General features: G+C 43.8%; 1 protein-coding gene across 2 annotated transcripts in view; it reads left to right on the top strand.

Moving 5' to 3' along the window:
* Positions 1 to 25,024, top strand: part of FRMD4A (FERM domain containing 4A) — a 338,674-nt gene that overhangs the window by 19,666 nt on the left and 293,984 nt on the right. The window contains exon 1 of one of the 2 annotated variants that reach the window (XM_065870946.1): positions 12,209 to 12,367. The exons of the other annotated variant lie outside the window; for it this stretch is intronic. Coding sequence (XP_065727018.1) covers positions 12,209 to 12,367 — 159 coding nt within the window. Of the gene's footprint in view, positions 1 to 12,208; positions 12,368 to 25,024 lie in introns of those variants that run through there. 2 annotated transcript variants of the gene reach the window in all.

Here is a 25,024-nt window from a genome sequence, read left to right as displayed (position 1 = left end):
ATCAAGGGGTGTCATGGGCCTCGATCAGTGGCTCTCGTAAAGTGTAATCCCAGGGCCAGAGTTTCAGTCTCACCTGGGAACATGTTAGCAATTCAAATCCCCGGGCCCTACACCTGATCTACTGAGTCAAAAACTCTGGGGTGAAGCCTGGAGGTCTGTGTTTGAACACATCCTCCAGATATTTTAATGCAAGCTAAAGCGTGAGAACACTGACCTGAGCTCTTAGGTAACATTATGAGTGAAAGGAGCTCATCTTCAAGGCGCAGGGAACTCAGGGTTGGTCTGTGGCCATGGTTCTTTTCTATGGCTGTACGTTAGAATGACTAGGATATTTTTTTAAGAGTAGTAATACCGACTCCCTCCCCCAGGCTCATAAAGTCAGAATCTCTAGGGATGGGGCCCAGGTAAATGCATTTCATAAAAGCTTCCTGGCTGACTCTAATGGGCCAGCCAGGGTTGGCAACCAGTGGCCCATGGAGGGACCAGGTAAGGGAGGGTTGCTAACTTGGCTGAAATGCTGATGCCTGGGGAGAGGGAGGCTGCAGTCCATAGGGCAGCATCCAGGCAGGCCCTGCAGACTTGACATTCCAGGCAAGGGAGATGTCCAAAGCCAGTGGTGGCGTCCCTGTGATCGGTGGCCACAGTGGGGCTGGGGGAGTTTCATCTGGAGCCACTTGGCGGTTGTCAGACCCCACCTTGCTAGACCTTCCAGGTACAAATGTGAAAGCTGCCAACACCCCATTCCTAAATCAGCACAGGTCAAGTCTGGCCAAGTTCCAGGAGGCTAATCGCACTAGCAGGAAGCATCTACCGGCTCTGAAGCCTGGTACCCATGGCTCAGGTGGTGCCCGGGACCCTCAAGCCCCCGGGTTGGAGTCGTTACCCCCTAAACCCAAGCCAAACCAGTGGGCTTGTGCCCGTGACCCTGCTCTGCATCTGCTTTCCCATGGAAGCTGGAGCCTGAGGGGCTGCCGTCTTGCTAACCCTGCTCTAGCTGGGGCCCCTGCTTCAGATCAGAAAGGATCCCAATCCGTCTCCTGCATCTGTCCACATCTTGATGCTGAGTCTAACTCAGACCCACCACCAGAAGCCAACCTATGTTCAGGGTAATTTAAATGGGGTCACAGCCTCCATCAGCCTGCAGCTAAAGTACTCTAGGCCAGTGTGATCTGCTCAGAGGGCACCACCCATTACCAACTTCCTTTTCTTGCCCTTGGCCTTCAGTGGAGGAACTGGCCCACCTCACGGCTAAGGTCCCTTGGGTCACGATGAGCAGACTGGTCCACGCTGAGGGTCCAGGAGGAGGCAACCGTGAGGGCCACGCCAGGTGCCGCCTGCACTGGGCTTCAGAGCCGGACTCTGGTTGCAGCCTGGGAACGAGAATGCAAATCAGACAGACGCAGTAAAGGTCAGGGCAGCTGAGGCAGGTGCCTGCAGAGTAGCACAGGTTCACCTGGGGGCCACCTGGGCAGAGCCCGTTTACGTAAACAAGTCCTAGAGGTCAGCAGTTGTGTGTCTGCCTGCAGGGAAGGTCCCGGGCTGTCTCAGGAGCAACCCAGGAACAGGACAGAGCAGAAGCAGTGGGTGAAAAAGATTACTATCTAGGGGTATGTCAGTTCCTTCAAAATTTAAACATAGAATCATCAGAAGATCCAGCATTCCATTTCTGGCTGTAGACCCAAAAGAAAGGAAAACAGAGACTCAGCTATTTGTACACCCATGTTCATAGCAGCATTATTTTTTATTTATTTTTTTATTGAGATATAGTTAATTTACAGTGTTGTAATAGTTTCAAGTGTGCCGCAAAGTGAATCGGTTTCATATATATATATATGTGTGTATACATATGTATATATGTATATGTATGTATGTACGTGTATGTATTCTTTTTCAGATTCTTTTCCATTATAGATTATTGTAAGATATTGAGTAGAGTTCCCTGTGCTATACAGTAGGTCCTTGTTATTTGCCTATTTTATGTATAGTAGTGTGTATATGTTAATCCCAAAGTCCTAATTTATCTCTCACCCAGCCCCCTGTTATCCCCTTTGGTAACTATAATTTTGTTTTCTATGTCAATTTCTCTTTGGTAAATAAGTTCATTTGTATCACTTTTTTAGGTTCCACATATAAGAGGTATCATACGGTGTTTGTCTTTGACTTACTTCACTTAATATGAGAATCTCTAGATCTATCCATGTTGCTGCAAATGGCATTATTTCATTCTTTTTTATGGCTGAGTAGTATTCCATTGTGTGTGTGCGTGTGCGTGCGTGTGTGTGTGTATATATATACACACACACACGCACGCACATGCGCACACACACCACATCTTCGCTATCCATTCATCCGTCAATGGACATTTAGGTTGCTTCCATGTCGTAGCAGCATTATTCACAAAAGCCACAAGGTAGAAGCAACCCAAGTGTCCATCAACAGATGAAAGGGTAAACAAAGTGTGGTATACACACATACAGGGGAACATTATTCACCCTTAAAAAGGAAGCAAATTCTAACATAGGTTACAACATGGATGAACCTTGAAAACATTATGCTAAATGAAATAAGCCCAGTCACGAAAGAACAAATACTGTGTGATTCCACTTGCCTGAGGTACATTGGACAGGCAGATTCAGAGAGACAGAAAGCAGAATCGTGGTTGCCAGGTGCTGGGGGGAATTGTGCGATGGGCGCGGAATTTCAGGTTTGCATCCTAAAGATGGATGGTGGTGATGGTCGTACAACAGTGTGAATGTACTTAATACCATCGAGCTGTGTGTACTTAAAAATGGTCCAAATGGTCAATTTCATGTTTATGTATATTCTACCACAGTTTTCTTTTTAAAAAGATCAACATCTGAAACCCACAGAGTTGGAGGGTATGAAACCCAACAGGTAAAATACTTCCACGCCTCACAAAGGAAATGGGGAGGGGTTGTCATCCTGGCTTGGGCTCTGAACACACATTCAGTTTCATGAAATCCCTGCCACATAGGCTGCTCTGTTTTTCACATTTTGAAATGCAGCCCGAGTTTTGGTGGAGAAGGTAGAGTATGCCCTCGAGAGAGTGCCTCAGGCCACTTAATCGAGGCCAAACTCATGAAGGAGATCTCAGACCTGCCCATTACGCGTGCTTAATTAACAAGAAGCCTGCTCCCAGCTGTGGTACAATGCGGGCGTCTTCCTGGGTTTATTAAGAGACAGGAACAGAAGGCACTTAGCTCCTAAGTGTCTCCTTACAGCCAAATCTTAAATCATCACCTTTGTTTCTGCATCAAGGGGGAAATAACCAGTCCCCTGATCCAATTTCCTTTCTCTCTTGCAGAAATTTACCTCAAATTATGCCACATAGAGACTTCATTTGAAAAAAGGGAAGAATTCATTTTACCTTTCGTAGCAAACCAAACAATAAAGTCTCAGCTAGTTTTCCTTATAGGTTTTCAGATGGTTTCATGGCCTGGGTGGGTATAATTACATTTTTCCACTTGCATCATTAAAGGGCATTACATTTCTTTCCATCTCCTGTTTCCGTGGCCCTCCTTCCTGTGCAATTTTAGGGTTGCCAATTGAGGAAAAGGACCTCTTGCAAATTAGGAGACACAGTGAGCCTTGGGTTAAGTAATATGGGCCGCTTGGCCTCTGTCAGAAATTGGGAAGACATAGGAGAGATCTAAATAAGAGGACTTTTAGATGGCTGATACGGGTACCTGCTGGAGCGTTACTTCCTCCTTGTCTGTGCACTTGTATTTTGGCAGGTCCCAACTCAGCTGCTTCTACCTGCAGTTCATTAGGCCCCTCTAGGAGCTTGACCACTGCTGTAAAGGGAAGGATGTGAAATGCCCTAGCACAGGCAGACGGAGGAGGGTTCAGCCAGCCATGCTTTCCCTCCAACCTTGCATCCAGCTGTGAACCCCTGGCTTGTCTGTCCTTATAGCTTTCGGTCTGTTTGCTCTCAGCCCACCAATTTCCGGCCTTCTGGTTGACCTGGACTCTAACTTCATCCTTCACAGATATTTTGACTGCCCGCTTTGAACTCATCGATTTACCTTGACCTTTAAACTCTGGGTGACTCTGGATATCTGTGACCACTGACATGATTTCCTAGCCATAATTTGCCTAGATCTCCAACCCCAATATAGTTCTTGGTTTTCCACCTCTGTTGCTAAATCCTAAGCTATCTCTATTATCCTTGGTCAGCCATGGATGCAGAACAGACCACGCTACCCATAATCAGGCTAATTTATATGGTTCCAAATAAATATTTTTATCCATAAGAGATCTTCATGAGAATGTACAGTGTTAAACTCTTCAGTGGTAGTTTAGGTAACTCACTACATTAACAAGCTTATCCTAAAACAGGCCTCATTTTGTATATATCAAAGGATTTGCTTCTTGGTTCGCTTTGAATTTGTAATACAAACGTCCAGTTCATGGACTGCTCTGGTCCCCCTTGACAAACTCAACTAAAGAACTCATGGTTGCTTTTTGTTTTGTTTTATGTGTTTTGGGGTTTTCTGTCATTACTATGGAGATTGTTTCATGAGAGGAATTTTATTAACTCTAGAAAACGTGATGGACTAGAATAAAACAGATTTGTCGACACAACCACGTTGGAACACAGTCTCTGGAACCAGGCATAGCTGCGGGACTTCTGGGCTTGGTGGTACTAAGGGTGAAGAGCTCTGGGGTGGGCCAATGTGATGGTCAGGAGATAGTCTCCCAGCTGGGTTCTTCGGATGGCAGACATCCTTTATTTCTCCGCTTGCTTTTTCCCCTTGGGAAAAGCATTCCAAGAAAGCAAGGGGAAAATGTAGCATAGAGAATGGCTTCCCAAAGTCATTATCTCACCAAAATGGCATCTGACCTACAAAAGTGGCATTGACCTCACGTCCATTAGCAAGGCCATTCCATCCCCGTTCAGCAAGCCTCCAGCATTGCCATTGTCATAGTGCGTCATGTCTTCACAGCCAATAAGAAAGGGGATGTAGGGCTAACCCTGCATGTCTGCTCTTTGAGAAACCAAATCAAGAAGAACGGAAACTCCTATTATGGATCTTAAACTACTCCAGGGTAGACTTTATGAACACGTGTCACCCGAGAGCAGCAGGAAAAGCCACAAGCCCATGCTTTTCTATAAAGTACACATTTTCATTGATTCTTTGTCATTACATTTCTATTAAGCTCAAGACGCTGAGGATTTAAAAAAAAAAAAAAAAGTAGGTTTGCTACGTTAGAAGGAATTTTAGAGAAATGAGTAACAAATTTCTTCAAACCTTCTAATATGTTATGAACAACAGAAGACGTAAGAACATCAGGCCCGCAGTTGGGGCAAGGGTTAAAAGGAATTTAAGCTATAGGTAAAAAAAGTAAGTGTTCCTCTCCTGATTTACCTCTTACCAATTCTACTTGCCTTCCTTTATGTCTGGAGGAGAAACATTAACTTCTTCCTCACTGAGTTATCCTTAAACCTTTTCACAGCTTCTAGACACAAGTCTTCTAATATCTTGGTTCCCACTTGGAGGGAAAGTTATCTCTCAACAGCTCTCCTCTGAGCAGTTAATTCGTCTTAATCTCCCTCCATGAGAAGGAAAAAAAGATGGTTCTCAACGGAGGGCAGGCCCTCCTCCCAACTTTACAACTTCACTCCCGACAGGCCCCAGACCGTTGCCCCTCCAAACGCTCACAGCCCTGAAACAAAACAAGGCATCTATTTTTTTTCATGTAAGGCCATGACCGCATAAACACAGGCTTGCAAAATATATGCTCAAAAATCATCCTTGGCCACTGAGTCCCACGGAAACCAAGTAACAGGAGATTAAGAAAGAGAAGAGCTGGGGGGCGTTTAGTTTCTCTTCAGGGTCTGGACTGATTTGATTCAGGCAGCCCTGATTGTATTTCTACTGGGGCCTGGCATGTATATGAGAACTGACTTTCGTAACCAGGGTAATTGATAGGATGACATCACTCTTATGGCCCTAGGATCCCTTGTATAATGGTTTGTAGCACTTGCGGGAAATATTTCTAAACATAGCTCTTGGCGAGCAGCTCTGGAGCGCTCGCTTAAGCCAGAGGGCAGCTCCTGCCTCTCTGCTACTTTCCCAGGGACCCAAAATATTTTTATGTACACAGCCGAGCATTTTTAAAAAATTATTCTCCTACCCCCAGATGATCAGAGTGCGCTCCCCAGCATTTATATCAACGGGTGTTTTGGGATCCCAGGTTGAGGAATGATGACTCTTTGTCAGAGCTGGGATGTTTTCCAGACCCAAATATGGGATTCAGTGAGTTAGTGAGCAGTTCTGAAACGCCTCGGGATTTCAAGAGATTGTTTGGGTTTGGGTTTTGCATGTCTCCCACTCACTTCACCAGACAAGTGCTATTTCTAAATATCCTTTTCCCAAAGAGCTGGCACTGGGATTATAAAGTGACAAATGGGAACTTGCAAAAGCGTTTGGAGTTTCGATCCCGATGGTGGGCGTGAGGGTGTCAGAAGGAGAGGAGGGGGAGGGGAAATTCTGGGCTCTTCTGCTTCTTCTGCCTCTGCTTCCCCAAAGTCCATCTGCATGCTTGGGGCTAAGTCAGGAAAGACAGGCCAGCCCTCGAAAGGCAGCACTGCCCCACTCTACCCAAAGCCATATCTTAGAACCCAACCAGGAAAGTAAGATCGCTACCACTTCATAACCACTGGCATGGTTATAATCAAAAGGACAGACACTAACAAGGTTGACAAGGATATGGAGAAATTAAAATCCTCAGACACTGCTGGTGGGAATGTAAAATGGTGCAGCAGCTTGGGAAGACAGCTTGACAGTTCCTCAAAAGGTTAAACATGGAGATATCATATGATCCAGCAATGCCACTTCTAGGTAGCTCTCCAAGAGAGATGGAAAATATACCTCCACACAAAAACCTGTACATGAATGTCCATAGCAGCATTATTCATAATAGCCCCAAAGAATAAACAACCCAAATGCCCACCAATGGATGAATGGTTAAACAAAATGTGTTATCTCTACACAATGGAATTTTATTCAGTAAGAGAAAGACATGAAGTGCTGATACAGGCTACAGCATGAATAAACCTTGAGAACATTATCCTCTGTAAGAAAAGCCAGGCACAGAGATCACATTTATGTAAAACGTTCCGAATAGGCAAATCTATAGAGACAGAAAGTAAATTAGTGTTTGCGGGTGGCTGGAGGAAGGAGGGAGAAAAACGGGTAGCTGAGGGGTGTGTGGTTTCACTTTGGGCTGATGAAAATGTTCTGAAATGAGGTCGTGGTCAAGGTTGTACAACCCAGTGAATACACTAAACGCCATTAAATTGTGTCCTCTAAATGGGTAAAGTGTATGGTATATAAATTATATCTCAATCATGTGTTCTTTATTAAAGAATACTAGCAAAGAATGATGGGCCACCTTCATTTAACAAATAAAGTTTCCAGTTCTGCCCAAACTGGCATTTTTGGTTGCACGTGGAGATTTAATAACAAAAGCATTCAATGGATGGAAAGAACTATTTGTGCAATAGACTTCAACCCAAGTTTGATCCTGTGTTGGAAGTCATGGCAGGGAGGGGATATAGAATTAAAACGTGAGTTAGTAGCTAAGGCTGGAAAGGTCTGTGACACAGAAATGTTGACAGTACACAAAACCCAAAAGAAATCTGCTTTCTACAAAACCTAAAGATAGGGTTGAGAGGCGTTTCTGAGCACACCCCTGCTTTTCCGCTCACTGTTGTGGATTCGTTTGTTTTCCAGCACCTTCTCAGGCTCACTTTGGAATACGTTGCCTGTTTATCCTCTTTAGGTCTTCCAAAAGAACAGATGTGCCTTTTAGTAGGCCTTAATTCTGGCTGAAACGTCTTGGCATTGGGTCTCAACTGGACCGGGCCTTGATGTTGGAGAAAGTGCCCTTTCCCTTCAGGTTCTATCAGCAAAGGATAACATAACACAGGGGTCCCCAACCCCCGGGCCGCAGACCACTACTGGTCCGCAGCCTGTTAGGAACCGGGCCGCACAGCAGGAGGGGAGCGGCCGTGGAGGAGCGAAGCTTCATCTGCCGCCCCCCATCGCTCCCCATTGCTCCCATTACCGCCTGAACCGTCCCCCGCCTTCCGTGGAAAAATTGTCTTCCACGAAACTGGTCCCTGGTGCCAGAAAGTTTGGGGACCGCCGACATAATGCATCTAAGAGAATCTTTTAAAAAATGCTATTTGTGCCTCCCAGTAGCTGAATTTAACCTGACATAGAGTATGGGAGTTCTCCAGTCAGTCTTATGGCTGACATTTTCTAAAATAGATGTCAGTAAATAATCAGTGAATAATTAAGATGGGTTAATTAGATTGCCTTTCTGAACATATTTCTTCGGTTGCTCTAAATAGACTTCTCCGCATGTGTGCCATTTCCTGTCTTTGTGTATTTGCTAATTTTGTCCCTAATGACACTACGCGTTACTTCCAACTTAAGAGTTTTTCCAAGTTCTTCTCAAAGCAGTAATTATGTCTGAAAACATCCCTGGAGTCAAGCAAAGGCATTTACTGCTTTCTTAAAAATTCCTCTGTCTTTTCAAAAACAGTGAGGAAAGTCTGGGAGCAGGGCTGAAAAATCCCAAGGCATGGAGATGGAGGGAGCTGGACCAAGGGTGGAGCAGCTGAGAGAGGGGGGCCCAGGTAGGGCCCTGACAAGCCTCCCCCCTGCTCCCCGTGCCCTACGAGGCCCCACCCACCTCTCCTGCCTTTGACCTGGGCACGAACTCCTGGCTTCACCAGGCTTGCCTCTCCCCAGGGTTAGCACCTGATTTAGAGCCCCCAGCCTCGGTTCCCTTCCCAAACGTGGAACCACAGAACCAGGACTTCAGTTCTCCCTGTGATGTACCCCTCCAACCCAGGGCAAACGGTAGGCAAACAGGCAGCAGCTGACCCAGTCCTGCCAACTAACTCAACACGTAGACTCTTCACCCCAAACATTAGCAAAAAGGTTCATGAAAGCAGGGGAGATGCAGGGTGGATCTTGACGATGTCTCCTGGGCATCTCACGGTGCTCCTCTCCCCGTTGATACCCAGCAGGTCACCGATTCATTACTCCTTAGGTTTAGTGATCAACTGTCTAAACGGTAAATCACCTAGAAAACCCCAATTTTCTATTATTTTTGAGGAAAGAATAAAGAAAATGATTTAAAGGAGTTGGGAGTCAGTAAGACAAATCCAGGTCATTTGTTGGCCTGGTGAGCCCTGGTGCCATGTCCCAACACCATCGCAATATTCACATGGCCTGGACAGGTCGCTCTGATTTCCTTCTCTGCAACCTGAAGGTGCACACACAGAGACACATGTACACACAGATGCACACACAGACACACAGAGATACACACGTCTGTATCTAATTGCTTGAGCATCATAAATCCCTTTAAAAGCACAGGGCATCACGGTCAATGGTAGCAGTGCTGTTTGCATGCACAGCCTCAGATGCCATCGGGGAAGCTACCCTGTGAAAGTCTGAATTAGTAACCGAAGGTCTAGGGCAGAAACAGACATGACTGAAGAGACGGGGCCAGCAAAACAGGGGAGCATCCTCCACATGCACTTGGGCATGACCCGTCCCTGTCACCTGTGCCTCCACGGGCTCGAAGACATCTGTTGACATGACCAGGCTCAGACTGCAGGCTCCAGAGCCAGCCTCCGCAGAGGGCATGCCTGTCCCCATGTGCGGTAAAGCCCTCAGGGCAGTTTGAGTAGGTCTTGCTCTTCTCAGGAGTTAATATGTTTATATTCAGCCATGTTATAAAAAAGCTTTATTATGGCACATTTAGACGTCAGAGATTCCCAGACCATAAGCTAAACATATATTTAACTTTTTTTTTTAAGTTTTAAAGTCACATTATTTAATCATAGATTAAAGCAGTGGCTTTAAAATGATCCCTATCCATTCCATAATTACATGCTCTGGATAAGAGCCTGGTTCACAGCCCAAATCCCCAGAGGATGGAGAGTGTGAGCTTGGGGACATAGACAATGCTAACTATGATACAGCTTGCCTTTGTTTTTTCTTGAAAATACCAAGGCAGTTAGCTAATGTTAATGGAACAATCACTGTCCATATACTATTTGTTTTTTTAATTTACCTTTCTTCCTTTCTTTCTTTTTCTTTCTTTCTTTCTGCTTTAGTAAAACTATCTCTGCTGATGTCTTTGTAGAAAGACAAGATTCCTTTGTAACCCCCCCGCTGCCTTTTATTACGGGTGTGTGAAAATAAAGGAGTAACACACAGGAATGAAATCATGTAGGTTTACCCTGGAGCCACGACTCAGGGGAAAATGATAGAACTCATCCAAGAAGAGTTTAAATGAAAATGGTCTTCACATATTCATTACATGAATGAATACATGGATCCACAGCAAAAGGAAAAAAAGGGATTCTAAGAAGGTGACTTAGAGAAACACAAATTTGGAAATGATCTCAAGAGTTTTATACTATCAGTGATAGATAATATCCTAGAATTACCTGATCATGGGAAACGCTCCAAAAAATTAAACTAGTGTACATGCCACACACCCTGCGTTATCCACTTTAAGAATATCCCCTGATAGGGACTTCCCTGGCGGTCCAGTGGTTAAGACTTTGCCTTCCAATGGAGGGGGTGTGGGTTCGACCGCTGGTTGGGGAGCTAAGATCCCACATGCGTCGTGGCCAAAAAAAGTCGAAACATGAAACAGAAGCGATATTGTAACAAATTCAATAAAGACTTTAAAAATGGTCCACATCAAAAAAATCTTTAAAAAAAGAAAAAAAGAATATCCCCCGACTTAACCCTCACAACAGCCCTGTGAGGCTGGTATGATTTCCATCACTGTGGATAAAGAACTACTAAGTCGGAGAAGTTAATTTGTCTGACCTCACGCAGTAAGTGGTAGGGCCGAATTCAAACTCTTATGTCTGACGTCAGGACATTCTAGAAGGTAGTGACTTATGAGTTCTGTGAGTTATGTTCTACTAGTTTCCTGATGACATTAAAGGTTTGAGTTGAAGAGACAAGATAATCAATCAATATAAAGAATGTGCCGAAGGCAAATATGCCTCAGTGACTACCATGCACTCAAAATGATGTTGAGACTTAAACACGCCCTTCTCTTAACTGTACAGGTTGCGTTATGATGGAATCTTCTCCTACCTCTTCCCTCCTCTTCTGACTTGGGCATCTCGTCTTTTGGTCTATAAGCTATTGAATTAGGAAGCAGATGCCCTTCTGAAACATGGTTTAAAATAATCATAATAAATAAAATAATAACAATAATCAAAACTCAAAATAACTTGATTGACATCTCAAATAGCTGTACCTTGTTTAACTGGAGGTCCTTCCTTGGATTAAGGTCGCCATGGGGCTTATCTAATATGTGATAAAGTCACAGAGCATTTATAGAAAATGACCCTTCGTGGGGAAAAGGATGTAGGCTACGTTTACCCCCTTTATCTGCTTCCCTCCAAAATCGCAGATGTGGATATTACATCTAATAGATAAGTTTTCTTACTGCCCTTTTCTTCCTAACCTAAACTTGGGAGGTTTCCAAAGTAAATGCCTGGCTTTTTACAAATTGCCCACAGAAATAGCAGTTTTTCCCAGTGTTGATTTAAAAGAAAAAAAAAAAAAAAAACACCCAAACTGGCCTTTTGGCTTGCGGAACAGAAACTCTGGTTCTCGAAGTTTTGAAGAGTTAAGACACTAGATGGAATGCCTTGGGAATGTTGGCACAGAGGCTGAAAATCCATCCCCTTTGTTTCTCACCCTGGATGGAATCCCGGAACCAGGAGTGCACAGCGATGACTCCGGGTTCACGTTCTTCTTTAAATTCTGTTCTGATCTGCGCCGAAAGTCAGCTGGGGGTCCACTGAGGTCCACCGAGTGCCTGTCCACAGTGGGGGAGGCTTAGCTTTACCTAGTCCCTGGAGACTTCCCAGAGGCAGCGAGAAAACATTTTCATTTACGAGCCGTTTGCTCATCCTTGAAGGAAAACAGTCCCAGAAGGTTAATGAGGGTGGTGGGGAGGGAAGCTGGGGGTGAGGATGAAGGACCAGGAGAAGGCAGAGTTATTTGGGTTGCATTTTCCTGGCCTGATGACATCTCAGTGACATTTGAACTTGGCGTTAGGAAAAGAACACAGCCCTGCGTGTGGGTCCTGGGACCAGAGGGGCAGAGGCGGGGCCTGGGCTGGCATGGCTGCGGGGCCGCAGGGCTCCGAGGACCTGCTGAGTGGCTGGGACCGGCTGGTATGGGGCCTGACTTGCCGGGTGCTGAGGACGTGCCGAGGGGGGAACCTGCGGGTCCTGCAGCTGATGCTGAAACCATGGTGCATCTCCAGGGCTGTCTACCAGGTGGGACCCGATGCTCCTCTTCTGTTTCTTTGCAGCATGAGAAAGCCATAGGGGATGGTGGGGAAGGGTCGTCAGCTGTTGTCACTTGTGTAGTATGTCCAATAAATAAAGGGAGGGGTTCGCTTCAGCTGCCGTCTCCTAGGTGTCAGGCGCTGGGAGAGGTGTGTCGTAAGCAGGATCTAACTCAGTTTTCCAAACAACCTGATAAACTAGGCATTTATGGCACCTTTCGGAGATGAGGTTATTGAAAGTCAGGGAGGGACGTAAGTTGTTCAGAGTTACCCAGCTGGTAACTGGCAGAGCCCTGTGATTTACACGCAAGTGAAATACGAGGATGCCCTTTCCACGAGTTCATGCCCCTCTCACAAGAGATGCTGTTTTCTCAAAGAGAGAGAGAGAGTGTGTGTGTGTGGGGGGGGCCCATCCTCACCTCCCTCCCCTGTGGTGGCTCCCCTAGTCAGACATCCCCACACAAAATGTGAGAAAGAAGGAAAGTTTCCTGCAGGAGGGTGGCCCTTCTGAATCAGTTGGCTGGGGATGCAGAGCTCTTAAAAAGGGAGAGACAAGAGAGTCTGCTTTCCCATCCAGACTGGTGGCATGAAGCCAGGTCCCTGCCGGCCACGGGCGTTTCAGTCCTGACAGCCCAGCCTTACCGAGGGGGGTGAAGGCACAGCAGCAAAGGGGTAGCTGTGCCCCTGCCTGGTTCTTGAAGGAAGGTGTCACTAGCTCTTCATTGATGCTTTCTTATAACGCAGTTTATTTCGCTCATTTAACTTGAGTGGCTTGGGTCCTCTCTCTTTGTTTCCAAAACTGCTTGAAAGCAAGCAGGCACAGCTGGCCTTTGTATTTTTAGGCATCGTTTGGCGGTGTAGAATCCCTTAATGAACCGTAATGGCTAAACAACCCAGGACCGTGTAGCCACCCTTCCCCCCAAGCCCTCCTCATGGAATGTCCAGACTTGCATTGAAGGGACGGCTCCTTGGAAAACGCACCCAGGAGCCCTGAGTTGATTTTACAGAGAGGCAGAGTCCTCCCAGAGCCCCCATTCCTTCTTCTGCCCACGGGCAGGTGGGATGAAGACTTTTCAAGTGGCTTGCAGGAAGGGTTGTTTTGTTTTTTGTTTTCAGAATTCTTGTGTCTGAAGGGCTCATACCCGTGGTTACTGTAAACAGCAGCTCTGTCTGTAATAGATCATATATAAGAGAAACTTGAGAGACATCTTCTCAAATTTGACAACAATCTGGAAAGTCTACACAATGTTTCCCATGACGAATTGTGAATCTAAAAGACTTCTGGAAAAAAATCTCCCAGATGGGAGATTCAAGCAGTAATTAACATGGTTAGTTGGTCCATTTTTTTTTTTTTTTTTTTTGAAACCTTGGTTTTAGAGTCAGTTCTCCAACAGCTTGGTGTTTGAGGGTAATTCCTTAGTCCAGATGAGTCTGTCTTATTTGTTGCTGATTACGAATGAGTTTGGGGGTCCTGGCTTCTTACATCTGTCTCCCACTTTCTTTTTATCTCCTATTTGTCCTCTCATGTTTCATCAAGTTACATAAAAATCAAGATTCTAAATCAAGCGAGCAGGGTGGCCTAGCCCCACCTCAGGGGGACTTTTTTAGGAACCTCCCTTCGTGTTACAGGTGTGTTGAAGAGAACACTGAATTATTGGACACCAGGCCTGGAAAACATTTTCTTCCTGCTTCAGCCTCAACTTGCTGCATCAGGCACTTACTGAATAACAGTTGTGTGCCTGGCCCTTGATAGGCAATTGGGACTCAAAGGCTAATCACACCTCATGCTTGTCCATGGTTTGTCTCTGGCCAAGCTGCGCTGGTCAGCCAAGCCAGGCTGGCCAGAGGGCAGATGCCTATGACCCACACAGCCTGTCCTCAGCCAGCAGTTAATTCCCACAGGTGCGTCTGGAAAGCATTTGTGGAGGGGAAAGTCAGGACGGCAGGTCTAAACTAGTTCACTGACCTAAGAGGCCAGGTTGACCAGTTAGCTGTCTGCAGAGCTGGGCTAAGGGGCTTGGAGAAGGAAGGGAAGCTGAAAGCAAAAGGCAGCTGCACTGGGCCTGGGTGAACTGAAGGAGTCCCAGATGAGACTTACCGTCTCCTGGGCAGCTTTACCTGCTCCCAGACCTTTTACCTGCCAGATGGGTAGGTTTCCCACACCAAGCAATTCTGACACGAAGTGCCTGGAGTTAGCACAAGTTCAGGTTAAGGGCTCAGGTTAAGGACTTCCCCCACACTTCAGACACCAACCAAGCAGGGTTGGTTTAATGGGACACGTACAAAATACCAGCCCATCTTCAGGAGCTCACAGCCTCCTGGGGAAGAGTCAAGAAAACAAATCGAATTTTCAAGGGAGAAACCAATTTTGCTCAGGGAAGACTTTTCAGAAAGTCTTTTATTCTCTCAGAGCCTTTGTTTTCTCAATTATAGAGTATAGCTTCATAGCAGTATAAGGGATAAATCAGGGCATATTTGTGAAAGTGTGCTGTAAATATAATACTAAAGTATATACAAATGGGAAATGTTATTGTTGTTTTATTGAAGTATTGTTCCTGTACAATATTAAATAAATTACAGGTGTATAATATAGTGATTCGTAATTTTTAAAGGTTATATTCCATTTATAGTTATTATAAAATATTGGTTATATTTCCTGTGTTGTACAATATATCCTTGAAGCTTATTTTATACCTGATAGTTTGTACCTGTTACTCCCCCACCCCTATATTGCCCCTCCCCCCTTCCTTCTCCCCACTGGTAACCATTTGGTTGTTCTCTGTATCTGTGAGTCTGCTTCTTTTTTGTTATATTCAGTAGTTTGTTGTGTTTTTTAGATTCTACATATAAGTGATCATACGGTATTGGTCTTTCCCTGTCTGACTTATTTCACTTAGCATAATGCCCTTAATGCCAGCATAAGTCCATCCACCTTGTTGCAAATGGCATTATTTCATTCTTTTTTTGGCTGAGTAGTAGTCCATTGTATATATGTACCACATCTTCTTTATCCATTCATCTGTTGATGGACACTTAGGTTGCTTCCATATCTTGGCCATTGTAAATAATGTTACTATGAACATTGGGGTGCATGTATCTTTTTGAATTAGTGTTTTGTTTTGTTTTGTTTTTTGGATATATACGAAGGAGTGGAATTGCTGGGTCATATGGTAATTCTATTTTTAGTTTTTTGAGAAACTTCCATATTGTTTTCCACAGTGGCTGCACCAATTTACATTCCCACCAGCAGTGTACGAGGGTTCCCTTTTCTCTACATCTTCTCCAATGTTTGTTATTTGTGTGTTCTTTTTTGATGATAGTTGCTTCTAAATCTCGGCTATTGTAAACAGTGCTGCTATGAACATTGGGGTGCATTCTCTTTTCACGAGAGCGTTTTCATTTTCTTCGAATATATACCCAGGATTGGAATTGCTGGATCATATAGTAGTTCTATTTTTAGCTTTTTATTATTTTTTTTAATGTACTGTATTCTTACCGCTTTTTATCTTGGGAAAAGTTCATCAAGAGTGCCTTTATTTACTAGTGGTACGTTTACTAGTGGTAATGGCCGTTTTTATGTATTTCATTTAGGCAATTGTCTAAGGAAAAACCCTCTGTTTTCCTTTACTCTCACTCTGCTTTATACTCACAATGCTTCTGATGCCAGATGGGTAGGTTTTCCACACCAAGCAATTCCGACACTAACTGCCTGGAGTTAGCACGAGTTCAGGTTAAGGGCTCAGGTTAAGGACTTCCCCCACACTTCAGACACCAGTCACAAGTCTCCAGTTTACCCACAACTTCTGGCTGACTTGGCTACAAATTGGAGGTTCCCACGATCCCCTCCTTGGATTTGATCATTTGCTAGAACAGCTCACAGAACTCAGGGAAACACATTTATCAGTTTATTACATGATAAAGGAGATGAGAAAGGATACAGATGAACAGCCAGATGAAGAGATTCAGAGGGCAAAGGTCTGGGAAGGTCCTGAGTGCAGGGGCTTCTGTCCCCGTGGAATTGGCAGGCACCATTATCCCAGCACGTGGATATGTTCACCAACCCAGAAGCTTTTTAAACCCCGTGTTTGGGGGATTTTTGTGGAAGCTCCATCACATAGGCATGATCAGTCTGTAACTCAGTCTCCAGCACCTCTCCTCTTCCCAGAGGATGGGGGTGGGGCTGAAAGTTCCAAGTTTCTAATCATGGCTTGATCTTTCTGGTGACCAGTCCCCATTCTGAAGCCGTCCAGGAGCCCAGCAAGAGTCACCTCATTAGAACAAAAGACATTCCTGTCATCCAGGAAATTCTAAGGCATTTAGGAGCTCTGTGTCAGGAACCAGAGTCAAAGACCAAATAGTAGAACAAAAGATGCCCCTTGTGCGCTTAGGAAATTACAAGAGTTTGAGGAGCTCTGTGCCAGAAACGGGGGACAGAGAACCATATATGTTTTTTTCTATTATTTCATAGCAATGTTTTCATGGTTTACAGTTTCTCCATTGGCAGAAGTGATGGCTGTCAGTCCCTAGCTGGACTTTTGATTCAATTGGGGAGCTTTTAAAGCAACCCATGCCCAGGTCTGACTCCTAGAGATTCTGATTTAATTGATCTGGTGCCTACATATGTATGTTTTTAAAGCTTTCTAGGTGATTCTATTGTGCAGTCCAGCTGGAGAGCCTCTGAGCTGAAGGAGGTTATTCCACTGTCAGATAGCAAGCAGGTGCTTGCAAAAGCCTCAAGAGGCTGCATCTGAGTCACTGTGGCAGTGACTTAAAAATATATATATATATATTTTTTAGCATCTTTATTGGAGTATAATTGCTTTACATTGTTGTGTTAGTTTCTGCTGTATAACAAAGTGAATCAGCTATACATATACATATATCCCCATTTCTCCTCCCTCTTGCATCTCCCTCCCACCCTCCCTATCCCACCCCTCTAGGTGGTCACAAAGCACTGAGATGATCTCCCTGTGCTATGCGGCTGCTTCCCACTAGCTATCTATTTTACATTTGGTAGTGTATATATGTCCATGCCACTCTCTCACTTTGTCCCAGCTTACCCTTCCCCTTCCCCGTGTCCTCAAGTCCATTCTCTACATCTGCGTCTTTATTCCTGTCCTGCCCCTAGGTTCTTCAGAACCATTTTTTTTTTTTTTAGATTCCATATATATATGTGTTAGCGTACGGTATTTGTCTTTCTCTTTCTGACTTACTTCATGTGATTCATGAGATTAGTAGGAAGCGCTAATAGAGAGCAAAAGGGATTATGTGACATCTAAGAATGAGGGTCACGAATAATGGTTTGACGAGGTTATCATGAGGATTAACTCAGTTCAAAAGAAGACCATGGCTTGGCACATAAGAAACACTCAGTAAGTGTTAGTGGGTTTTATTATTACAAGAATAAACGTGATCACCCATGATTGAAAGGGTATGATTTGACCCTTAGTACAGCAGTGGCTTTCTCTAGAGCAGGACTCAAGTGTGGCTCTGGAGGGAAACCTTCCTCATTTCCAGATCCCCATCCCAGTCTCAAAACAATGGCTGTAGCTCTGCTGGAGCATGTCAGGCAACGCAGGTCTCTTCCCTGCAGGGACTTTTGTCTTCCCGAAGTGACTCTTCCTCAGGACTTCTTTCTCACAAGGGTTAATCATGGAGCCTGAATGTTATATAATTGGGGCGAGGATGTTTTAAAAGAAAAATAATAAAAAATTATACAAACTTAGGTGTGGAAGGAAAATCACAACATGTTACAAACAGAAGAAAGGTGACAAATACCATAAGCATCATGAAATCCAAAATAGTAACAAATTTATTAATTAACTGCCTGATACATCTCTATTATACATTTTTTCCTACATACTTCAGCTGCCTACTCTTCCGTCTGTTCTTCACGAGGCAATGACTTTGTAATATTTTCTGTAGTGAGGGAGGAGAAGGAGAAGTTGATCTTTCCTCTAACATGGCTGATCAAAATCTGTGTTTTTATTACTGTTAGTTGAGAAAGGTCTTGTTCAGATTCACAACTTGTCTTTGGAAATATTGGGCACATTTGTAGGACTGTCAGATTTGGAAATCCTCTCAAGTTTCTTCTATGCATGGCCTATTATCAAACATACTGTTTATAGTAAAACTACAATAAAAGAGAGCTCTAAACAAAGGAATTCTGGAAAAATTCAGTTATGTTCTATTTCCTTTGATAAAGAAAAAATTACATGATGCTTTTACAATTGCCTTTTTATATTATATACACTCCTGACAGAGACAACACTTTCACTTTTGACTGGGGGTTATGAGAACCAAACTCCCTACTTATAATTTTGCTGGTCTGTTGAATGGAAGATTTCTCCGCAGACTAGTGTCTGGCTCCCTGCATTTGTATATACATACTTTTTTTTTTTTTTTTTTTTTTTTTTTTTTGTGCCATGCGATCCTCTCACTGTTGTGGCCTCTCCCGTTGCGGAGCACAGGCTCCAGACGCGCAGGCTCAGCGGCCATGGCTCATGGGCCTAGGCGCTCCGCAGCATGTGGGATCTTCCTGGACCGGGGCATGAACCCGTGTCCCCTGCATCGGCAGGCAGACTCTCAACCACTGCGCCACCAGGGAAGCCCTATACATACTTTTTATTGAAATATAATTGATTTACAGTGTTGTGTTAGTTTCAGGTGTACAGCAAAGTGATTCAGTTATACACATATATACAAATATATATTCTTTTTAATATTCTCTTCCGTTATAGGTTATTACAAGATACTGAGTATAGTTCCCTGTGCTACACAGTAGGTCCTTATTGGTTACCTATTTTATATATAGTAGTGTGTATATTTCAGTCCCAAACTCCTAATTTATCCCTACCCCCTTCCCTTTTGGTAACCATAAGTTTGTTTTCTATGTCTGTGAGTCTATTTCTGTTTTGTAAATAAGTTCATTAGTATCATATTTTTTAGAGTCCGTATATAAGCAATATCATATGATATTTGTCTTTCTCTGTCTGGCTTCCTTCACTTAGTATGATAATCTCTAGGTCCATCCATGCTGCTGCATATTGGCTCCTTGCATTATAAACCTGATTTCTCCTATGTGGAGGCCACACACTTCCATAGCCAGGTGCTGTAAGATGTAGTAATATCTGGGTAAGACCCCGGGCCCTGTACCTTCATGGACAACAGAAGGTAAGTCAGCACTTAAGGGTGAGGAGTAAGGCTGGAAACCATTCCTTCAATGGTTATCATCCATTTCCATCTGTTCATAGATAGGTGGAGAATGACTGTGAACTTCATATATATATATCCCTCTAAACCCAAACTACATGTATCCCAACTCAACTTCCCCTGAGCTCAATTCCAAAAAATACCTGTGGCCATTCCAGTGCTACGTGATCAAGATGGGAAGCTTAACAGAGGGTAGGTCAGTGCAGAAAGAGACAGTAGTCATAACTGACAACAATTAAAATAGCTCCCTTATGCAAATATGGCTACGTACACATATTACTAGGTATCATCCCAAAGACCTGGAAAAGACCCCAAGAAGTGACGGGCCCTGACGTTTAAGCTTCATTTGTATCATGATGAATCCACCTTTGTACCCTACCACCCCACCCCTTATCACCAGTATGAACTATGGGAAAATTGAGATAAATAAGACCAATAACCTGAATTATCGCTGTGCCATAAATTGCTTCTGGCCCCAAAGATGGAGACCACATATGTAAGGCATATGGAGCCTGTTTTAGATTATTTTTTTTTCAGTTGGATGTCATTCATTTTTTCAATTTTTTCATTTTTGGTCTATTTGTAGAAACAGTACCCTTCATGAGAGTTGTCAACTTTCTTTCTGTTTTTTATTTTCTGAAACCTGCTGAACAAAGCCCAAAGAGGAAACTTACCTGCTCTTCCTGACTTTAAGATATAAGCTGTAGGGAAGAAACTAGGAGTGGGAAAATGTCCCAGTGTATGTTCCCATCTTCTTCCAAGAAGTGTGGTTTCTTACATGGTTTTAAAATCATCCGTGGTCCACCCATCACTGCTTCTTCTAGAAGAAAATACAGACCAGTGGTTAGAGTGACAGCCAAGTGTCAGGAATTTGGGAAGAGTCCTTTTTTTAATTATATAGAGTGGTTCTGACCCAATGTTCCGACACTGACTATCTGTGGCCCACAGAACCAGGCCTACATTGACCTGTATGTACTGCATTTCCCACAAACGCTGCCAGAAAACAAAAACAAAAACAGAAAAACGACAGTAGGTGAGCCAACAGAGGAGGTTGCTTTATCACGCCAGGATGGGGTCTATAGTCACAGAGAATGAGTCGTGCATTTACTTCTTAGTAGGAATTGTGTTTCTGAAACTGAGAGGTTCTAGAAATAGGAATCATTTTGAAAGTGCAACTTTATCAACTGTCTGCATGAGTTATGATGATGTCAGTGGTAAATTCTCCTAATGATGAACAATTCCTCTAAAAGGGGATTGGGTTTGCCATGATTCATTTGCATCTTCTAAAGCAACTAATACAACCAGCCTGGGACCGATGGATGATGCCTGATTTCAAAAAACATTCCCACATGTGCAAAGCTAGGCTTTGATGCTCAATTTGCTATTTTTGCTGTTCCTCTTTCATCATTTCATTCCGGCAATGTATGTTTTCCAAGGGCTGTGCTTTTCATATTATTTAGTGCCCACATATGGTACGGGGCTGAGCCTTTTCTCTGATGATCTATAACATGTGTTATGGTTATAGCGGAAAAAAATAGACTTGCACCAAGAACAATTAGCAAATTTATCCCGTTCCTTTCTACCTTTTGTCAAGTTTGTGCATTTGTTTGCTTCAACCTTTTCTGCCACCCATTATGGCCGTTGGTGCCTGTCAGTAAAGGATGATGTGTTTGTGTTTCTGCAGATGTGCTTGAATGTTACACACCCTGTGTTTGCAACAGCATTTTCTTACATTGACAAAGAGTCACGTCTTTGCAATAGGACCATTCAAAACTCTTGAGTTTGAAAAACTCATTCTTGAATTTTCTAACAACATGTTTACAAACAAAGCAGGAGCTCAGTCTTTACTTTGTTCAGAAAATATTTTTGAGTCTGACACGGGGTATGTTTTCATCCTCCTTGAAAGCACTTTCCTTGGTTCCAGTGAGAAAATAATACTTTCAAGGTTTAAAATTAGCTGTCAGTCACTACATCAAGCAACTCACTTCGGGCCAGTCCCTCCCAACATATGCTAATTTACTATGAAAGCATCGTGGAAGTCAACTCAGAAGTTTTTCTTTTGACCAATATCACACACTACCTCTGAATAGTGAGGGCTTCTAAACTTCTACTCAGGTGGGGCTTGGAGACAGTAATCCCATCAGAAGGAGAGTAGCCAGTTTTTTGGTTAAATTGTATGTTTGTTTAGGGGTCTTTTGGGCTGGGGCTGATGGAGACTGGGGGATCTAATTTCTCTGCCATTGCCTAGAAATGATTATTTAACTAAATGGCAGGTCTTCGCCTAATCTCCTCAGAATGCCCTATTCTTCACAAAGTGGTGTCTTTTCAAAATCCCATCAATTTGAGAGACAATTTTTCACACTTTCTAACTTCAAGAAAAACAGACATGCATCCTTTTATAGTTTACAGAGTACTGTCAAGTGCATTCTGTTACTTTTGATTCTTGACACCAGTGAGAGGGGTTATAAATGAGAGTACCACATCAAGGCTTGGAGAAGTTAGTGGCTGGCCTCTTGTCAGGTAGGACTTCAGCATCTGTGTTATCAACATTTGTTCTGGGGTGCGGATCACCTATGCAAGCGTCAGCTGATTTTAAGGCATCTCTTTCTACAGAGTGATTTGGGAGAAGATGGGCAGTAGTAACTGCAGAAATCAAATATTCTAAATTATATTTTGTAGCTATACTAATCAATCGGGGTACGACATATTTCTACCTCAGTTTCCTCACTAAATGAAGATTCATTCATTCACTCAGGTGTTTGTTCATTCATCTAATAAAGAACACCTGCTAAGTGCCAGCTGTTGTGCTGAGTTCTAGAGATAGGATGGTGAACAAAACCAAACACGATTCCATATTTGTATCGAGATTACGTTCCACTGGTAGAGTTCTGACAATCATTCACTCAACAGTGCTAATATAATAATTATGCAAACTCACGGGAAGTTAAAACTGGAAGTCAGTGCTTTGAGGACAAGGTACCCAATAGCCTAAGAGGGTTTAACGGGAGAACTTACTTGTTCTGAGACATCAGGGAAGGCTTCCTGAGAAGGCAATAGATGAGCAGAAATCTTAAAGACAAGTGAGGGTTAACTAGACAAAGGGGATGGGCAGAAATAACACAATGTACCAGCCCAAAGCTGCTGCAGAAAAAAGGAAGACAATTAGACTGAATTTGTTCGGCTAACAATCATGCATCCTTACGTCATAAGTGTAATGTGATTTATATCATTTACAATAGTGGTGACCGTAGCATCACTGGTCGCTCTTCACGAGCCTTGTCCTAACCTAGCACTGGACCTTCTGAAAACAGCTGGCCCGTTCTGGAAGCCTCACCCTCCAGCCTCAGCTGGAAATTTCCTTTATTCTCAAGGGTATGAGCTCATCCCCACACCAGATGGGTTCCTAATAAACGATGATTGTGCAATCTGATTATTTTCACGTCATGCTAACCTTCTTTGGAAGATGGAAGCAGGGCCTGGGGTCTCTTTATCATCTCCCTAAGTTGGAGGAGAATCTCCTTATTATGGTTGCACACCCTGTATTTTGAGAGAAAACTTACATTGTAGAACTAGGTGGCAGTTCTGCCCTAAGGGTCCACTAACAATAATGTTTTAACTGTGGACAGTCGATTCATTTTTCTCAAAGGGTGCGTGAATTAAAGTAAGTTGGGCTTCTGCAGTAGATACCTTGGGAATCTCGGTGACTTATCACAACAGCAATTCTCTTAGTTCTCACTCATAATAAGTCCAACATGTTCTGGTTGCTAGACGGCCTTCCCCAGGATCGTTCAGGGTCAACTTGTGACTCATCCCTCCTCTAGGGTCTCAGTGACCTATTTATTTAGTAAAGAGGAACATGGAAGGGAAGCACGCCTGAGAGTTTTTCTAGGTCAGACCTAGAAATAGAACTCTTCCCTTATACTCACGTCCCATTGACCAGAAGGTGGTCACATGGCCAACCCCCAACCGTTAGAGATGCTGGGAAGATCCGGTGGATGGGCAGCTGGTCTGCCTATCACAAAGGGTTTAGGGCTTGTGCCCTGAGTCAGTGAATTCAGTATAAAATCCCAGTCCCCAGACCAAATCTTCTTATCCGGAAACAGAAATAACTCTATTTACCACTTATAGTCATCTTTAGGATTGAATGAGGCATTATATATAAAATACTTAGACCAAGCCTGATAAATAGTACCAGCACAATAGATGTTAAGCCATTATTATTAATTTATTCATTGGCTACAAAATGAAAACAAATTTAAAGGTACCTGAGCCTTTCGTATCCTCTCCTCTGAGAAATGAATGGGGATATAAAACAATATTCTTTAACTTCTGAAAGAAGAAAAAAATACTCAGTTTCCAAATTTGTACAAGAGTATTCTTCATGAGCGTCCTTTAAGTTTCTAGGGGAAATTTAAGGAAGTCTTTTGACCGGCAATTGTGTCAGGAAATAAACAAGCTACGACCCGAGATCTAAGTAGGCAATTTTGGTGTCTTAGGTAGCGGTGGCCTCCGGAGACCTAGTGCTGAATGAAAGTCCCAAGATTGGTGGTTCCTAGAAATCTGAAGGGCCCTCTGTTCTCTCCTCCCTGTGGAGCCAGGATCCAAGTGTGGGGACTGCCTCTCCCACACCAGGCAGCTTTGTTGGTGCTTCCCTAGGCGAGCGTTTGGTTTGTGATTTCCCTGTTTCAGGGTGGCCACTGAGGCTTTTGCACCGTGTCTGCCGGTCTGGGCCAAATAACCTGCAGTTTGCTTTCTCTCTTGGCCAAGCCCAGAGCACAGGGCACCCCCCGCCCCCCCAGCGTTTTTGGAGCAAGAGGATATGCTTGTTGCTCTTCAGCCCTGGGCGCCAAATTGCAGCTGACACCTCGTTTGAGGGCTGTGATCCAGGCTTGGCAGTAGAAGGACACAAGTGCCAGCCCTCACTGTATGCTCAGAGGCAGGCATGGAGGACCCCCATGAGGCGGGTTTGACCTCCTTTAACACCTGAGGTTATATTTCGTTTCCTCCCGTGCCCATGAAGCCGTAGCTAAACCCTTGCAAAAGAATTGGCTCGGCTGTGTGTCACAACCTGGCCTTCCTCTAAAAGGTCTCTGCAGGGTATTGAGATCAAATCCTAAAAAAAAAAAAAAATCCCAGCTCTTGAAGAATGCGGATAGACGTTATCTGATTACCAAGGAGGGGGTTGCGGAGAAGAGACTGTGAGAATTCCAGCCCATGCTGTCTACTAAAATTCCCTTATTTAAGCCACTTAGTAGAATGAAATACTTGAAGTGCTGGGGAATCTTGTTAACTTAGTCAAGAGTAATCTCTTCTCTTCTGTTGAGGCTACATCTCAACCACCCAAGGAAACTATGTGTCTAGACTGGTGATAACTATAAAAGTAAAATAAAATGAAGGTGTTTGTTGAGTTCTGTTCCAAGCGCTTTACATATAC

Source organism: Phocoena phocoena, chromosome 2 (genome assembly GCF_963924675.1).
Source record: "Phocoena phocoena chromosome 2, mPhoPho1.1, whole genome shotgun sequence".
Taxonomy (NCBI): domain Eukaryota; kingdom Metazoa; phylum Chordata; class Mammalia; order Artiodactyla; family Phocoenidae; genus Phocoena; species Phocoena phocoena.
This window is presented reverse-complemented; position numbering and strand designations above follow the sequence as displayed.